General features: G+C 40.9%; 1 protein-coding gene across 1 annotated transcript in view; it reads right to left on the minus strand.

Annotated features, from left to right (window-relative positions):
- GADL1 (glutamate decarboxylase like 1) overlaps nt 1–19,911 on the minus strand; it is an 81,779-nt gene that overhangs the window by 29,261 nt on the left and 32,607 nt on the right. The window contains exons 10-14 of the mRNA XM_054160936.1: nt 18,044–18,108; nt 17,677–17,758; nt 8,063–8,262; nt 3,107–3,158; nt 552–641 (exon numbers count right to left, since the gene is read on the minus strand). Of these exons, the coding sequence (XP_054016911.1) occupies nt 552–641; nt 3,107–3,158; nt 8,063–8,262; nt 17,677–17,758; nt 18,044–18,108 (489 nt within the window). The remainder of the gene's footprint in view (nt 1–551; nt 642–3,106; nt 3,159–8,062; nt 8,263–17,676; nt 17,759–18,043; nt 18,109–19,911) is intronic.

Genomic DNA, 19,911 nt, shown 5'->3' on the forward strand with positions numbered 1-19,911 from the left:
TGCCCACTAGTGAGTTCAGTATTTTACTGCTTCTTCTTCCCCCCTCAAAAAAAAAATTTCCATGATTTTCTACCAGGATGGCAGTTATCAAAATGCTCACCAACATATTTTTTTCCCCATTGCATTCCTGTTGCTATTTATGGGTTAACATCAGAAATGTATTCTTAAGCACTTCGTTGCTTCATCACAGACAATGCAAGACAAGTTCCAAGGACAGTGTTAAGTGCCTGAAATGGGTAATGGATACTATATCTAGACAAGATATGCAGACAACATTGTTCCTCTTCTCTCAGTTCTGCCAGTTGCTAGTAGCTTTGATAGTAAGCCTTGTACTTGTAAATGCCTGCATCTCTTACATTAAGAGAAAGAATACATATTAGCCTTGTCTAAACAAAGAACAAACTTGAATCGTCCCAAGGTCTATTTGAGGATTAAATCCCCATTCTACTGATAGGTTAATGGTGAGCAAAGTCAAGGGCTACTTCAGATTCTCATCTGGCACACATATAAATCAGTACACTACTGATAACAACTGTTCACATGATACTCACCTGGTGTAGCTTCTGCCAAAATTCAGGTCCATCCTCCATTTTTCTTAAGCTTGGTGGAATGTACCAGAAGCAAACATTTGCATACTCTGGCTGAGGAAAAGAACGATTGCTTATGAGATGTAAGAAATGGGACAGGAATACATTATTAAAGAGCTATCAAAGAGTTCAGCTTTATTTTTGGTAGGGAAAAAAAAGAAGCCTTTGAGTTTATACTCTTTTCATTAAAATGTCCTTCTCCAATTCACTTTTTCTGACAGTGCTGTGGTCTACATGGTGCTGGAGTTAATGTTGCCTTTATCAATCTCCTCACTTTATAAGAAACATAGGACCCTTTGCAGGGCATGTAGCATATCCTCAATATATCTTGTCCAATATCTAAGCAGGCCTTTTGAGCAAAGACTCATACTCCACATCTCTGCTTCCCTCCAGAGAAGTATTGCCTTTAAACCCAGAGTTAGCTGCAAGACTCCTAACAAGAATAGCTGCTCACTATGCATTATAAAATAGGACATTTTGTGCTTATGAAGTTTGTCTTTCATTTGTAATTTAGAAAATGGTCCCAGCTGACCCATCCAGGGTCTGTCTACATTTCTTGCTAATTTGGAACAAATTATCTTTTTTTCACCTGTACAGATAGCAATAGCACAAGGAACAGATGTGCCTTCTAATCCCATCCAACACTACCCATAAAACCACTCAGCCAATCTTGACCTACATTATTTTCACAGTATTTAACCTACATTATTTTCACAGTATTTAACCAAGGTCTAATATTATAAAATGGATTATCACTCATACACCTATCTCCCCCACCACACACCATTCTCGTTAGTATTGGTTAAAAAGAAAAACAAGAAAGAAAAAAGCTGAAAGGGAGCTTTGGTAGCTGGGTCACACCATTTCTTTGTCTCGTTGTGGATGAGGCTGCTATTGCGATCCCAAGCAGTCTACTGAACAAGGAGAGCTCACCAGCAGAGATGTTCTTTCAAGAAAGGTGCTGGGATCTACTTCTATCATTTTCCATCTCACTTAAAAGAATGCATTAAATACAATGTAATCAAGAAGTATATTGTTGTCAGCAGGAGCAGAGCTGCAAACATGTCACCTACCTCCAGTGAAAGAAATAAAGCTCAGCTCTTGAAATCCTATTTCTTTCCCCAAAGAGCATGCATTGAGCACACAAACACAGACCCTGAAAAGGCAGTGACCACAAGCACTAGCTTGCTGTTACAGGGTTTATTTTAAAGCTATATAAACAGCAGGAGTAAACAGATGGCATATATAATCACATTATTGCCTGTGCCTATGTTGCCTTCTTGAGTATCTCAGTTTCCTTTCACATATGAAATACTTCATCCCCCTCAGAATATACAATTGATTCTAGAAAAACCTAACTACCCTCAAAACATGCTTCACTCTGCTTCTGGCTACCTTGTTGCAGCTCTTATCCAAGCAAGTAAGTAATGACAACAGAGAAGAATTCAAGATGACTCGAGCACAAGTAGCATTTCCAGGCCATAGAGAAGTTCTCCTTACAGGACTTTCCTCACTACATGTATTAGAGGATCATGTTCTTGAACTTCTTGTCCAAGGTCCAACTTCCTTTCAGAGGCTTGCATAACTGGGCTGAGCTGCCTCCCAGCAGGCTTTCTTAGATTTTGCACTGCTTGCCCCACTGCAATCCTGAAAACATTTTCTTAATCCTTGCTCAACTTCTTTCTCACAGCCTGTGTTATGGCACTACCTCCAATCTTAATTTTAGTTCACGTGTTCTGGTCTTGCAGGAACAAAACAGCAGCCTCTGCTCTCACCAACAGATTTCACATCTACAGCAGATCTGAGCTCTGTGCTAAATTCCACAGCAACAGAAAATAGAGAGCTTTAAACAGGCTTGCTACTTTGGTAACCCAATCATGTGTTGCCAGTCCCAAATTCCTCACTCCGTGAAAAGCTTCTCAGTATGCGCTGTTCAGATAAGCAGTTTTCAAAGTTAAAGAGAAAGGCTTATATTGTATGAACACTATAAAGTATTTTTCCTCTCTTCCTCCCCATGCTACATATCCAGCTCTCCTTCACACACATACTTCCAACAATGCACACAGTTTTTCTAAAAATGGCAGGCCTTTTACAGATTTTCGGCACTTTTTAGGAAGATAAGCTTAAAAAAAATAGCATTAAAGAAAAAAATGTGGATTTTAATGATGGAATGCCATTTTTAGGATCAAAACATTCTTCCATCCAGGACACAGTCTTTTTCCCAAGTCGGGCAAGCACTGCTTTTGTGCAGCCGGACTCTTCACTGTCTCACACACAGAAAGAAGGGGCTTGACCTGTACCATTTAAGGCTATAGAGGCCCAGAAGATAGAAAATATGCAGAGTGATGGTAGGGAGTGTGTTATGTGTACTTAGTCACATCTGTGTTAGCTCCAACACATAGAATTACTGAATTATATACCTCAAATACAAATTGGTAATTGCCTGAAAAGAATAGAATCAAACAACAGACACTCCACTCTTCCAATAACAGTAATAGGTCAGTTCTACTTTCACTTACCTCCAAAAGAAGCTGGAATCCCTCTCTTTTCTTAATTTCCTCCACTAAGTATCTGTAATTAAAATTGCAGGGTTTTAAAGCACAGAACAAAACAATATGTACAAAGAGGAACTAGAAAGATCTTGAAGATGTATATGCTTTTTTACCTTTCTTGCTTTTTTCCTCTCTTCCTTCCCCCCACCCCCTAAAGAAACCATAGAGTCAAACCTCATTTCTACCTGCTGTGAAAATGCAGTAGCTATCAGTTCCTGGAAACAAATGAAGGTTGCAGCCACCCAAGGAGCACTGAGGAGAGGCCAAATTCTGTCCTCAAGCACAGATTTTCCAGTAGAACCACATGACACAAATTGATCCTGCTTCCATCAGGCTGTGAACCTCCCCAGTATTAATTTCAACTGTTGTTCCTCTCTACAAACTCTGTGGTGCCATATTATTTCATGGCCACCCTGACATCTCTGTCACTACTACTGTCACTGGAACCTCTTTATTCTCAGCCCAGAATTTATAAGTTTCCACATATTTGAAGCCTAGCAATTTTCCCAATAATTGTCGTTGTTCCACCCTGTACACAGCAGCTCACATTTCCACTCAGTGAGCCATTGCTGATGCACAATAATTCCTGGGTAGTCTATGCTAACAACTCATTGAAATAAGTATTTCTTTTCTTGCACCTTTTTGTATGAAAAAACACAGAGCCCTTCAATGGGAAGATAGGTTTGAATCAAAACTTTAGATCCAAATAGCTTCAATTCATGTTTTTTAAGACATGACCTCAACTTTGCCATGGCACACATTACAGGAATCCTGAAGCAAAAAGGAAGCTGGGACTTGTTATTGCTCACTCTCTCCAGCCTTCCCAAGGAAAACTCTAAAGAGATAGCTCACATTTACACAGCCTTTCCATGTCTTCCACATGAAGGTTTTGCTGTCTAACAGTAATAACACCGAGACAGTTAAACCACGGATTTTATGCAAGTCTGTTCCTCTGTTGTACTTATTTGTCATTCTCCTGCAACTATATTACTGGTCATCACATAAATAATACTTTTATCCAATACTTAAGGAAGAAAAATATTGTCAGAATAACCCCATTTGGTCTGCACATGCCTGCAACCTTCCCTCACAGGGACACTTCTAGCACCACTTTATCTGCAACACCTGGTATTTGGCAGATGTGTTGCAGAAACAGGTTGGCTAGGGAGGCAGTGAACAATACCCCAGATGGTACACTTTTTTCAAAACAGAGCCTGGGGAGTTGTCCTGCTGTTTATCATTAACAAGTATTGTGCATGGAACTCATTACCTGTTAGTACACATTCCTGCAAAATGATCACAGTGGTAGGGCATCAGTTCCAACAACACACAGCTCCATGAGCTATGACGTATTGTGCACTGTTGAGATGCTTCCTCCCACTATTCAAAGTCATGGCTCTTTGTCTTTTCTGTTGCGACCATGTTGATCCTACTGCATGCATTTGTTTGTTATCTGGCTGTTAATGCCCACACTACTGTTTCATTTGAGAGAGAGAGGCATGCTGAAAGGTAGATATTGGAGGGAACATGTTTCTGGAGGAGGATAGTCTTAAGTAAAACAATCTTGGTGCTTTTGTCCTATTAATTAGAAGATACTTGCCTGTGCCAAAACCAAACCAAAACACAACACAAACCAACACACACAAAAACCCCCACAAACAAACAAAACAAATCACCAAACATTTAGCAAAATCAGCAGGATCTTCACCAAACATTTAGCAAAATCAGCAGGATCTTCACAAGACAGTAGCCCTTATTTTTTAATAAATTATGTAAAAGAAACCTACATATGATCATCTTTGGGATTTTGTTTGGCTTAGTTGTTCGAGGGGGTTTTCTGGTGTTTGTTTTGGTTGGGTTTTTAGGGTTTTGGTGTTTTGTGGGGTGGGGCTTTTTTGGTTTTGGTGGTGGTGGTGGTTTGTTTTGAGGGTTTGAATTAGTAGAAGATATATTACAGTGCATAATAGCCTTTCTCCTTACCATTACATCTTGCTGATATCTGATATTGGTCAAGCTCACAACACTGTTAATTACAGAATGGTCCAGGCCATAAGGGACCTCCAAAGGTCATCCAGTCCAGCCTCCTTGCAGTCGGCAGGGACATCCTCAACTAGATCAGGTTGCCCAGGGCCTCATCATGCCTCACCTTGAGTATCTCCAGGGAAGGGGCTTCAACCACCTCCCTGGGCAACCCCTTCCAGTGCTCCACCACCCTCACAGTGAAGAGCTGCTTCCTGACAATCTAAATCTGCTCTTCTCTAGTTTGAAGCCATTGCCCCTTGTCCTGTCACCAGAGGCCCTTGTAAACAGTCTCTCCCCATGTTCTTAGCTTTATTGTCTATATCCTAAGAAGGCAGCCATTAGAAAATCCATCACCCACGATTTATCTTGCCAGGGCCATTTGATGGCAGTGGAGCAATTTACTCTGTGCATCTTTCCAGAACAGACACAAAGCAAAGCATTGGGAGGTAAAAGATAAAGGAAACAGCATCTTTCCAGAGCTGAGGGAAGAGTGTTACTATCGTGCCATGTCTGTAGAATGTCAGCAGGGCTTTAGTCCCAGCAAGGACTGGAGTTCCACAGAGAAATAATATCTGCTATGATTAAGCCTTGCAGAAAATTAAGGGTGGAGATTTGCAGTGAGAGTACATGTATGCCTGCTAAGAGTAAGTGTCAGAAGAGGAATCAGGCAAAAAACTGCAAAGATGCAGAGGTGGTTAAGTTGTATTCTGAAAGCAACTTCTGTTTTGTTTTTAATGTTCTTCATAGAGCAATATCCCTGCCTCAAAAATGAAAAGGGGGAAAAGAAAAGGAAAAAAAAAAAAAAAAAGGCAAAAAAATTATCCTGAAGTGATGAGCAGGATTCTCTACTGTAGATATTTTACAAATAAGCATCACAATATTCATGGGATACCTAATACATTGAAAATATGATTAATTTCCAGAGCAGTAAGATATTAATGGAATAGCCAGTAAGCAAAGTTCAGTGCAGCAGAAATACATGCCTGCAATCACCTTCAAATCTTTGCAGATTTGTTTGGCCATGTGAAAATAAAAGGCAATCTTGCTCTGAAGCTCTGCAGTCGGTGGACTAGTCCCAGAATTAATCCAGGTCTGTGTCCAGGAGGCTGAAATACTATCTTTGCAACATCAAAGAAACACCTACTGTAACAAATCAGAAGGGCTTCACAGCTGTTGAGTAGTTAAGAAACCTGGCATAGTGCCCAGCAAACCCAATGTCTCAGCTGCAAAGTGCCCGTGTCCACGCAAAGTCCAGCCAGCAATGCAGCTACTGTAAGGAATATATTTAATCAAATGTCTAAGAGTTAAATTTCTTGTTAAAGGGGGGAAAAAAAAAAGTACTATATATATAAATAGACAACCTAGTCACTCCACAGAGGTGCTACCAGCTGAATCCTAATGTTGAAAGAAATATCGATCCCAGAAAGGTCATTAATCATTATACTCTCAAAAAAACCCAACCTTGGCCAGTGACCTTGATAAGGTTGAATTCTCCTACTGATAGTGGAATGAATTACTCTGTACAAAACAGCACAGTGCTTCAGAACAAGAACAAAGCACAATTTAACCAGAAGACATTAAAAAACACTTAACCAGCCAAACAATGAGTGGTTTTTAAAGAAACAGAGGGAAAAGCCACAGCTCATTTGAGCTTTTCTGGATGTGATTCTTTCTTTAATTCATTTCTAATCTGCTCTGGGTTTTAATTGAAATTATTAAAAGTGAGACTATTCCTTTGATTTTCACTGGAGTAAGCATTCACCTTGGTAATCCATACCAAAAAATAGAACAGCAGTCGCCATCCTTGGAGGAATTCAAGAGGGGTTTGGACATGGCACTTGGTGCCATGGTCTAGTAGGCATGAGGTCTTGGGTGACAGGTTGGACTTGATGATCTTTGAGGTCATTTCCAAATGTGTTGATTCTATGACTTTTTCACTAACAATGATTTCGTTTGGAATGTGTAGCTAGCCCAGGAATTGGTGAAGATTTCATTGTAGTTCATCTTGTATAAATTCTGAGCAAATGTAATACTTCAGGAAAATTGTTTTAAACGGGACAATGTCTTATTTCAATGCTACTACTTCTTCTATTAGTAGACTCACATGAAAGTTTCTTCCCAGAAACTGAGACAAGACTATCACTTTAGAGATGGCCTTGCAGAATTTGCTTCAGTTCTGCAAGACCAAAAATTTAGTAAAATTAAAACAGGGCAGGTGAGGAGAAGATTTAAAGAAAAAGGTGGTTCAGGCCCTAGTAGAACATACTGTAAGCATTAAGAAATTCAGTGAACTTGTGGAGAAAAAAACAAGTAGTATCTCAGAACAGTAGTCATTCACATATCTCTGTTATATCCTAATATTAACAGAGTGTCCTCGTACAAATTTCTCCACATCATTTGCTTTCTGTCTTTTCTCAGTAATGAGGAATGAAGTGAACAGAAGAATGACTAATTCATTTCTTCCTAGACATAGCTCAGAGCCTGCTGCATGGAACTGCTTTTAGAATAGAATAAACCAGACCAGGTTGGAAAAGACCTTCGAGATCATCGAGTGCAACCTATCACCCAACACTATCTATTAACATCAGAAGAACAGAGTTATGAGTTATTAGAGCGTGTACTGGTAAAGCTGTCCTGTGTCCAGTTCAAATAACATAAAAGTTAAACCAGGCACATTGATAGTCTCATTTGGATTTCCATGTTCACCAAAGTAATAATTACTATTAAGTATTGTAGCAAATGTAATAATACTAATTACTGCTATTCATTTCTCCTATTACACACATACTAAATGGGGGAGGGGAGTAAAAATGTGGTCCATTCCAGGATACAGCGTATCAGCAGAGTAAACATTTCAGTCAATTAAACAGACTAGACACATTCAGAATTGTGAGGCAGTACCTAGCCAAAGCCAGTGCCCTGTTTACTCTTTCCTCGAGGCCCGTGGTTCCCAGGGCTTTCCACATGAGCCAGAATTTGAATGCATCTGGACGCCTGCTGCACTGAATGGACTTGTCGCCAGTGTCATAGCTGACATCGTAGAACTTGTCCTGCTGGAATAGGTATGCAGCCTTGGCAGAGTAACACTTCTTCAGAAGGCCCTATTAGAAACACAATAGAGACTTAGATTGCTGATAAGCATTTCAAACTCAATTTTTCTTGCCTGTACCAACTGCTTAATAAAACAGAACTGAATGTGCAGGAAACCCAGTGAAGTGAGCATTAACAAAAAGAAAGCCATTATTATTATTATTATTTTCTTCATAACATCACAGAAGAATTGCAGATTGAAGATGAATTCTGAATCTGATCTTGAGAAACTATGGAAGTGGGTACCACAGAAATAGTTAGCCAAGGGCATATCATGGGTGGAAAAGAGAGAAGAATCCTATATCCACCACTCCACTCTATAGAGTGGAAGAATAAGTCCTGAGGAGCTCCCTACCTTATTGCTCTCTACAACTACCTTAAGGGAGGTTGTAGTCAGGCAGAGGTTGGTCTCTTCTCCCAGGCAACCAGCACCAGAACAAGAGGACACAATCTCAGGCTGCGCCAGGGAAGGTTTAGGCTGGCAGTTAGGAGGAAGTTTTACACAGAGTGATTACCCATTGGAATGGGCTGCCCGAGGAGGTGGTGGAGTCACCATCACTGGAGGTGTTCAGGAGGAGACTTGATAGGGTGCTTGGTTGCATGGTTTAGTTGATTAGGTGGTGTTGGATGATAGGTTGGACACAACGATCTTGAAGGTCTCTTCCAACCTGGTTTATTCTATTCTATTCTATTTCTTGGTCAAGGAACTTTATATACAGCACAGTTAGTTGCAGATAGGGAGGATTTTAGCCCCAAGACAAACATTTAGCCCTCACCAACAAATAAAGTCACTGAGAATATAGGCTATCTGATTTTAGTGGAAACACCATAAAAAAGTTAATACAGCCCCAATTTTTGTCTGTTTTCACAGACCAGACAATTTTAACTTTAGAAAATAAAGCTCAAAAAAGGTACTTCAGTTATGGTTTGTTAATGGCATCATTTTTATTTGTCAGTCTCCAGCCTCTAACTTCTGATAGGCTCCTTGGGCAGAGATGAGCACCAGAAAACAAAGATAAATGAGTAATACAGCAAGTTTCAGCAAAGCATAAAGCTGGGAAACAGCACATGGGATGCTACATGCATAAACGTGCAGAGTAAGAGAGTAGGCATACAACTGGCCATTGACTTAAGAATGAAGCATCAAAGTATAGTCTGTAATACTATAAAGAAGTCAAGTCTCTCAGGACACAGATTGCACAGCAGCAGAGATGACAGAGGGCCTACAAGGAGCCCAGGAGACAGAACAGATTGTAGATTTGTCAGGAATACTAAAAGCAGGTAAGAAAAATAAACCACAATCTACAAGATAGTACTAGAACAGAAATTCATGGCTACAGCAGCTGATTCAGATCTGCAAGCATGCATGTGACAGCTGAACCAGAAGCTTTCTGTACAGAACAGACCCAAGAACAGAAGTAGAGCGTGTGGCAGAATTTGCTAAAGAGTATCTCACAGAGCACAAGCCATTTTCCAGCCCAGTGTCAGTCTTCCAACTGAATCAACTGAATGAGCATTTCACATTTCATTTTCTTTTCATCTTACACAGGCAGTGTCTGACATCTTAAAATGTCACGTTCCCACTACCAGAGATACAATTCTTCATCTACATTACAATACTGGTAACTCTGGAACTTGCAGCAGAAATCTGAGTGAGAAATAATCCATTGGCATACACAGAATAGAATAAATCAGGTTGGAAGAGACCCTGAAGATCATCGCATCCAACCCATCATCCAACACCATCTAATCAACTAACCCATGGCACCAAGCACCCTATCAAGTCTCCTCCTAAACACCTCCAATGATGATGACTCTACCACCTTCACAGGCAGCCCATTCCAATGGGCAATCACTCCCTCTATGAAAAATTTCTTCCTAACATCCAGTCTAAACCTCCCCTGGTGCAGCTTGAGACTGTGTCCTCTTGTTCTGGTGCTGGTAGCCTGGGAGAAGAGACCAACCCCCACCTGGCTACAACCTCCCTTCAGGTAGTTGTAGAGAGCAATAAGGTCTCCCCGAGCCTCCTCTTCTCCAGGCTAAGCAACCCCAGCTCCTTCAGCCTCTCCTCGTAGGACTTGTGCTCCAAACCCCTTACCAATTTTGTGGCCCTTCTCTGGTTTCCTCCTTTCCTAGCCTTTTCAATTCCCTCCATTGACACTACAACCAAAACAAGCAAAAAACCAACCTGTACACCTACTTCTAGAGTACAGAACTCCAAAGATTTACCCACAAATTCCACAGGAATTTGATTCCATCATAGGAGCATTTGTTTGCAAAAAAAAAAAAAAGACAGCAAATTCAGTCTGAAGTCTTGACACACATGACCAGCACATTCAGCCCTGTGAAAAGACAGTCTATGTGACAACTTGGGAAAACACAGGGGCAGCAGCTGCTTTCCCTCTGCAGTCATCAGAGTGATAATGTGTTGCTGCAGCACAAGCTGCCATAGCTGAAAAGCCAATGGTTGGCACTTTTTTTTGCAGTATCACAGAATGCCAGATTGGGAGGGACCCCAAGGACCATCTGGTCCAACCATTCTAGGTAATAGTATAGCTTCAATTAAACAGTCCGGCACCCTGTCAGGCTGAGTTATAAAACTGTCCATTGTAGAGGAATTCACTACCTCCCTCAGGAGATTATTCTAACTGTCTAACTGTTTGTGGTGAAAATGTTCTTCTGGATTCCAATCAGAATCTCCCCAGGAGTAACTTGTACCCACTACCCTTTTTTCTTTTCCATGTAACTCTTGTAAAAAGGGAGTCTCCATCCCCCTGGTGGTCACCCTTTATATATTGGAATGGTCTCCCCTAAGCCTCCTCAAGGCTGAACAAAAGCAGCTGTCTCAGCCTTTCCTCATATGGAGAGTCTTACAGTCCTCTGATCATTCTCACAGCCATTCTCTGGACACTTTCCAGCCTGTCCACATCTTTTCTGTACAGCAGGGACTAAAACCATATGCAGTGTTCCAGGTGATCTGACAAGAGCTGGGTAAAGCAGGATAATGACTTCTTTATCGTTGATGAAACCCAGCAATTCCAGTTCAAGATAAGCTTTTGCTTCTTGGTAATACCCTTGTAATCTTCAATAGGTAATGTTCCATCTCTGGTACATTTCCTTTTTGGCTGAGCAGATGCAGAAGCTCTCAGCCAAGGCAAGGGGGTCTCTTGTTCTGCCTACTTCCCTTGCCTTTAGAGTGGCTGAACTGTTTTTTTGTCTCTAGGTGAGTGTTCTTGAAAACCTCCCCATACTCACTAACTCTTACCTTGCATGTAAGCTTCCCATGGGATCCCTTCCAACTGTATATAAAATTATCACACTTACTTTCTGAGATTCTCAGAAAAGAAGACAACATTAGCAACCAAAGAAAAGTCAAGCACTAAAGCATCCATACTTCATCTCTGTGGTCTTTGCCTAACAGCTGCACAACAGGAACAGGAGTCATTATCAAACAATTGTGCCTTACTCACTTAGATCTCCATACCTTGATTTTCAAGGGAAATAAAGTGTTACCAAACATGGTATTTAAAAATAATTTCTTTTTGCTGCCTTAATTGCTTTGTCTCCTACTTCAAAATTTTGTACAATGTTTCTGCAGTGAGTGTATAGTACAGGTGATCAGTGTGGGACTATCTTCTACCTATCAGAACATAACACAGCTGCACAACAGAGGATATTACAGGATATTAGTTCCCCTCATGCCTGTTGTCCAAGAATAAAAACTTCCATTTGTCACAAGAAACCTAAACTCATTTATTATATTACAGAAAGACTGAGAAGTTCACTGATAGTAACAGTACAGCTGCAAAATCTGAGTTTAAAAACAAACACTCTGAAGTCAAAACACAACATGAGTAAATAGCTAAATATCTCCAAATGAACTCAAATCCTAGGAATATAATCCATTTTTTAAAATAAAAAGTGGGTACTGCTCTACTTGCTTGAAGTATCCAAAGTTGTTGAGATGTGCTTGGCTTGATCCTTTTCTATCTGCTTATCTAATAATGCGACACACTCAAGAAATCCTGATGAACATATTGCCTACTGTCAATCTCCAGAGGCAAGTACAGTGACACTTTCCATTGTGTCACTAGAGCAAACAGGAGAAGAAACAAATCATGCTTTGTGAGAAAGAAATGACAGACCAGTGTAAGAAGTGAGGTGAAGGAGAAAGAAAAGAGAAGAGCAATGGAACACCTCAGAATAGATTTTGGGTGGGAAGGACAACAGAAGAGGGAAAAAAACTCAATATAAATTTTATGGTCAAGAAAGCACTTACTCCTTCATTGCTGTGGTCTCAAAAATAATGGATTCAAACATGCTGAAGACATAAAAAGACACCTCAATTTTCCAAGTCAAATGATGGAAAAGTAGAAGAAAAATATGGGAAGAAGTATGCTAACAACATACTCAGTCCCAAGAAGACCTCCAGAGTTTTCCACACAGTAACTGAGCTGCTCTGGTCAGAAGAACTGCCCCATTAGACAAGTTTGAGATTAAGTATCTTTTGTCTTTCTACCCTTTCTAATGGCAGTGCTCTGCCTTCAAATGGGCTGTTAAAGTTTAGAAAATGGAAACACTCTTCTCATTGAGGCCCTAGTCTACTATGAAGTTTCAAATAGAGTTTGTTTCTAAAAAATCTGTGGATAGCTGCTGTGTATTCTAATTAATGGCAAATAAACACTGATACTGTGAGCTCTGGTTACATAATTCAACATCTTTCTCACTGAACACACTTACCTGCAAGCAAGTATTCCCATTTCTTTCCACTGCCATTGCTAGTTAAAAGTGAATTTCTATTCCATTAATGTAACTTCATTTCCCTCCAAGACAAACCTCTTTGTGATTTGCCTCATCTGAAGCAATAAGGACAATCTTTTAAATGGCATACTTGAAAATTCTCCAGAGCAGTACAGGGCAAGAGGCCAAGTCTGCAATTCACATCAAGAGGTGAGAAGAAGCTCTCAGTTGTACAACCCCAAGCAGAAAGCAATGGGAAGAGAGCATTTCCTGCAGCTGCCCTAAGAAGGAATCAGGAAGTAGATATCTTTGTGATACTGCTAATGATGAGGAAGAGATTACACTCTAGATGGCTACCATGATCACTTCAATCAGTTATATTTTGTGCTAAATTGGGATTAGATTAGCTACATTCTTTGAGACTTCATTTTTAACTGATAAGTGAGAATTCCGCTGGTTACCTAGAATTGATAGCTTAATTACCCGACTTAGTGCTACACTCTGAATCACAAAACTTTGGCATTGATGGTCAAAATTAGTTCTCTATTTTTATGGTGTGCATATTTATAGGGATTATAGCAAAACCAAACTGGACTAGCTCTGTGGTATTAAGGAGATATGTACAACACAAGCCTGATTCAGAGCATTATAAGAGCGTTGGATGGGCAGAGTCCAACAGCGTAAGATTTAACACATCTAAGTGTTGCGTTCTACACATTGGCTGCAACAACCCCATGCAGTGCTACAGGCTGGGGTCAGAGTGGCTGGAGAGTGACCAGGCAGAGAGGAACCTGGGGGTACTGGTTGATAGTAGGCTGAACATGAGACAGCAGTGTGCCCAGGGGGCCAAGAAGGCCAATGGCATCTTGGCCTATATCAGGAATAGTGTGGCCAGCAGGAGCAGGGAAGTGATTGTGCCCCTGTGCTCAGCACTGGTTAGGCCACACATTGAGTACTGTGTCCAGTTCTGTGCCCCTCAATTTAGGAAAGATGTTGAGTTGCTGGAATGTGTCCGGAGAAGGGCAACAAAGCTGGTGAGGGGTCTGGAGCACAAGCCCTATGAGGAGAGGCTGAGGGAGCTGGGGTTGCTTAGCCTGGAGAAGAGGAGGCTCAGGGGAGACCTTATTACTGTCTACAACTACCTGAAGGGAAGTTGTATCCAGGTGGGGGTTGGTCTCTTCTCCCAGGTAACCAGCACCAGAAAAAGTGATTGCCCATTGGAATGTGCTGCCCAGGGAGGTGGTCAAGTCACCATCACTGGAGGTGTTTAGAATAAGACTGGATGAGACACTTGCTGCCATGGTTTATTTGATTAGTTGGTGTTGGGTGATAAGTTGGACTCAGTGATCTCAAAGGTCTTTTCCAACTTGGTTAATTCTATTCTAAATAGAGCAAAGTCAACTCACTAATGTTTTGAGAGTATCGGTCTATCCAGCTTTGTGTTTAAAGAGCCAAACCAATTCATGACACAGCAATATAAGGGGTTTTTGAGTCTATCTTATTACAGAAACCATGAGAGTTAGTCAGGGTATAGCAGTGGAAAAAAAGAAACATTTCTTGAGTGCTTTAAGAACTACAGAACTACTGTCATTGATCTGAGCTTTTACAGAGGATTAACCAATCCCTCTTTTTCTTTGGTGAAAATGCTTCTCCATTATAACCAAGTCAAACACACTCTTTTCTACCTCTACCTTGTTTGGAAATCATTCCAATTTTCTTTCATTGAAGCTGGAAGATACTCTTACCAGCAGTTTCCCTGCAGGGTTGTTGTTTGGGGTTTTTTTGGCTTTGTTTTAATCTGTACAGGAAAATATTTAAATACATTTCATTCTAATAATCTAGCTGCAATGTCTTAAGACTATTAACATTGCTAAAACACACAGCTTTATTGATGCTATGTGGCAAAAAAAATAATCCCTAGCCAAAATAGTTGTGGTGGGGTATTTTTTTGCTAATGGTACATTAGGATGTTCTCACTACATCAGAAATGTGATGATTCCTTCTATAGACCATCTTTTTATATATGAAGTGAAATACAAAACTTGGACTTGTTAAAGGATCTGAACTCTAACAACAACAAAAAAAAATTAAAGGGATTATTTGTCCACTTATAATCCCCTAACTAATACTGAGGTGACCTCAAAGCAAACAGAAAAAAACAGGCTAACAAAACTTCCTTAATCAGACCTTGGAAGGGAGCTAGGGCTTGATTCACAATTGAGATGTAACATCTACGTTTAACGTTTTCCTCCCCCAATTTCTTGCAGATGAATCCACTTCAAAAACTACCTGAGGTTCCTTGAACATTCCTTAGCAGAGCAATGTGTGCCAAACTCTTCCAGCTCCTGCTGAGGCATCTTAATCACTGTATGAAGGAACTATGTGGATCATCTATAGCCATCGGTATTTACATAATTTAGGAGCAGTGAAGTAAGCTCCAAAGTGAGAAATTGGCACTCTTCCCTTCTCTTACTGGTGTGGAAAAAGCATTTGTAATGGGAAACTGGATTCAGCTGCCTCTTCTGGTATGGAGAGGATCAAAGTAAATCATAGAATTGTTAGGGTTGGTAGGGACCTCAAGAATCATCTAGTTCCAACCCCCCTGCCATGGGCAAGGACACATCACACTAGATCAGGTTGCACCGAACCTTTCTGACAAATTGTCCTAAGTATGCTTTTGATCTTTCTTTTTGTCTTAAGGATTTATACTCCAACACTTTCAAAAAGCTGCTAAGTACTTACACAGATTTGTGTATGGTCTATTTGCATATAAAGACTGCACTGGTACATACAGAAAACATGCAAATGCCAATATTCCAGGAATTAAACACCGTGTAAAACACCCTCTCCTCTGCACACAGAGAAATCTGCTACTTTCCAGAATATGTCTCACCCTACAACAGAATCCAAATGTATGATCAGTAATACTTGTGTTTTCACCCCTCAATGGCCTACAGTTCAGCTCTAAAAATATTTCCAGCACATCATTGCCTAGCTATGATTTAGGGGTGGAATGGAATTGCTCCACTAGACATTACACTCCTCGGAAGGAGAATACAGAAAAGGCTGCCAGAGCCCTGAAGTTGGAACAGTGTTTCTAAAGTAACTCCAAATGTCAGGGCAGGGAGAATATTTAATTACCTTCAGTTTCTTTCTTCTTTGTTTCTGAGAAATTTCCACTATGCAGCCCTATATCTGCACTGGGCCTAATTTAAAAAAAAAATAAAAATTTTTAAAAAAATAAAAATCACTGAGCTCTTTCACAGAATCAACCAGGTTGGAAAAGACCTCAGAGATCATCAAGTCCAACCTATTACCTAACACCTCATGACAACTAAACCATGGCTCCAAGTGCCACATACAATCATTTTTTTAACACCTCCAAGGATGGTGACTCCACCACCTCCCTGGGCAGCACCTTCCAATGGCCAATCACGCTTTCTGTGAAGAACTTTCTCCTCACCTCAAGCCTAAACTTCCCCTGGCACAGCATGAGACTGTGTCCTCTTGTTCTGTCACTTTCCAAGCTTGCAATTAAGTCAACACAATGATTTTAATCAAAACTTCACTGTGTTTCTTTTTCACCCTGGAATAAAGTGATGGACAAGCAGCCCTGGAGTCTAATCTTTAAGATTATAAACTCTTCTTGCTATTCTGCTGCACCTCACCACTGACTCGAAGCAATGAGCACTGAGAGTGCACTGATTAGCATCTGTGCTCTGTGGTCCTCATCATCCCTTACTACCAGATGTTGGTAAGCAATTACATGGATAGCTAACCACCAGCAGCTGAATAGAAACTCTCAGCTGTTTTGACAGAGATTTATGAAAGTGATTTACAAACTGTTGTCACAATATAGTGATGCAAACCTCAGAGACTTCAAATTTCATAGCGTTCAGACATTCATAACCTGTAAAACATAAGTTAGTGGGCAATGGGCATAAGTTTCAGCAGTGCTAAGTTTGAAATAGGGCTTCAAATAATAAAGAAACCAGTAAGAGGTCAGTTAAGGTAGAAGAATTCCACAAAGATGTATGTGGAGACTTGCAGCACATTTCAGACTCATCTTACTTTTGTGCCACTCGAGACCAGAGCTCTCTTGTCTGTTGTTTGCTTGCTAGACCTTTTAATTAGTCATGGCTTTCAGAAAGTCTAAATCATCCTAGTGTTGAGGAAGAACTAGTAGAACGAGGGAAGAAGACTCAGTGCTTTTACCTGCACACACTCTGACTCCCATCCCTTTCCTTTCCGCCTCTGTTGCACCCATGTAAGGGGATGCAAAGAGGAGCTCTCCCTTGTTTAGAAGACACAGTACTGCTGCAGTCCCAGTGGATGGTAGCTGTTCTGAGGAGTTCCGTGAGCTCAGTGTTTTAAGTGCTGTATACCCAGGTGACAAAATACAGTACAGGATCTGCGATCAGAATTGAGAAGCAAGGGCACCAGCTGCAAAATTTGACCATTGCTGGGGACAATGACTTCAGTTTGACCCTTTATTAATTTTGTGGTGACATTCAAAATAATATAATTCATTCAGCCTTTGTACCTAAATGTAGTAAAATTGACTTGCAGTTATTTTCTAATTATTCCCACTTCTACATCAGAGCAATGACACTCTACTGCATTAAAACCTTTTGAAAAAATAAATAATAACTTTAAAAACACTGAAAAAAGACAGGAGGACTTACAGAATTGTCTTTCACCAGAAGAGCACAGCACTGGATTCCTGCCAGCAGCATTTTATGGGGATTCCAGGCGACAGAATCAGCCCTGCAAAGTTTATACATTGGAGCAAGAGAGGTGGAAAGGGCACCTATAATCATGGGTACTAGCAAAATCAAAACGGCCAGACACAATCTAAGCAGAAGGAAAAAAAAAATTTAAAATGAAGATAAAATCAAGCTATCCCATTTCTACACACACCCACAGGTTCAGAAATCTCTCCAATTAGTAGCAATATGCATTTTGAAAAACACACCTCTCATGAAGGCAAAAAGGCCACACAGCTTCCATTTCAGTTCCCAGGAAGTGTGCCCATGAACTAAGCTGACTCACCTGTGGATGCCATGAAGAAGCCTGCGATGCTTTCTTGATATCAAAGCTGAGCCACCCCAAGAAGCCTGATGGAAAATTATACAAATGACATTGTCTCATCTCTGGAAAAGTTATTTTGATAATGTTTCAACTAATAACTTCTTATCATTTAAAACTTAGTTTCACCTTTGATAGCATCTGCTGAAACAGAGATGGCAGCTTGGGGCTATATCTAAAAAAGAGGAGCCACAACCTACACGGTCTCTTCTGTGAAAGCAAGACCATGAAGTGTCCTGGCATAACCAGACCCATTCCTGACACTGAATGAGAGGCACTTCCCTTCCCCACTCTAAACCTAAGCCAGTGAGAGCAGAAAGCCCTGTTTTGCTTATCTTCCCCCTGCAAGTCGTTTCCTTTCTGAGACATTCCCAAGGGAAATAGCAGCAAACTATAATGTCCACCAATTGCAAAGTCCAGGCTCAGATTTTCCAGTTTGCATAGTGAGTAGTCAATAGCAGCATTTCTGTTACCAGCAATTAAACTAATGTTAAAATTAAGTAAGACTTAACACATCTCTTTCAGGTCATCTAAGAACTAAGTGTGTGGCCTAAGAGTCATTTAGGCTGCCTCTGCAGTGAGGAGCTCTCTACTGAAATTCCTTATCAACTGCCATCTCATCCATTGTAGATGTCTGTCTTTAGGCAACACCTTAGAATCATAGAATCAACAAGGTTGGAAAAGACCTCAAAAATCCTCAAGTGCAACCTGTCACCCAAGACCTCATGACTACTAAACTATGGCACCAAGTGCCACGTCCAGTCCCCTCTTGAACACCTCCAGGGACAGTGACTCCACCACCTCCCTGGGCAGAACATTCCAATGTCTAACAACTCTCTCTGTGAAGAACTTTCTCCTCACCTTGAGTCTAAACCTCCCCGGTGCAACTTGAGACTGTGTCCTCTTGTTCAGGTGCTGGTTGCATGGTAGAAGAGACCAACTCCCACCTGGCTACAACCACCCTTCAGGTAGTTGTAGACAGCAAGAAGCTCTCCCCCGAGCATCCTCTTCTCCAGGCTAAACAATCCCAGCTCCCTCAGCCTCTCCTCATAGGGCTTGTGCTCAAGGCCTCTCACCAGCCTCGTTGCCCTTCTCTGGACACGTTCAAGAGTCTCAATGTCCTTCTTAAATTGAGGGGCCCAGAACTGGACACAGTACTCAAGGTATGGTCATACTCAAGGTATGACCACTGCTGAGTACAGGGGCAGAATGACTTCCCTGCTCCTGATGGCCACATTGTTCTTGATGCAGGCCAGGATGCCATTGGCCTTCTTGGCCACCTGGGCACACTGCTGGCTCATATTCAGCCAGCTGTCAATCGGTACCCCCAGGTCCCTTTCACCTTCTGCAGCTACCTCTCTCCATAGACTATAGAAGGAACACAGACAACTAGCTTTTATTACACAAGTTAAATTTTTGGGTAACTGAACGATGATTCTTACAAATGAATTCTGCAAGGGATTCACCCACCAGGTGCCATTAATCTTCAGTTCTCAAATAACTGAAGGGGAGTGATGGGCAGAACACATAATAAACAGTAAACATGCCATAGAGTGCATTTGAGAACTTGTTAAATATGAAGGGGGTTGGGGGGGGAAAGGTCAATATTCATGCAGGCAGAATCCATTTAAGCAAATTCCCTGTGTAGTAGTAATCAAGGCTCCTCAGACACACAGGAAACATTAGTCCACAAAACATGTGGACTCAGGGCTTTTTTTTATTTACATAGTCACAAGGGGCATGAAAGTTTAATAACTTGTCTTAACACATGTCATTCTCCTTAATGAAGCAGATTAATGCATCACATCATATTTGGTTTTGTCATGCTCACA

The sequence above is a fragment of the Dryobates pubescens genome, chromosome 4 (assembly GCF_014839835.1).
Source record: "Dryobates pubescens isolate bDryPub1 chromosome 4, bDryPub1.pri, whole genome shotgun sequence".
Taxonomy (NCBI): domain Eukaryota; kingdom Metazoa; phylum Chordata; class Aves; order Piciformes; family Picidae; genus Dryobates; species Dryobates pubescens.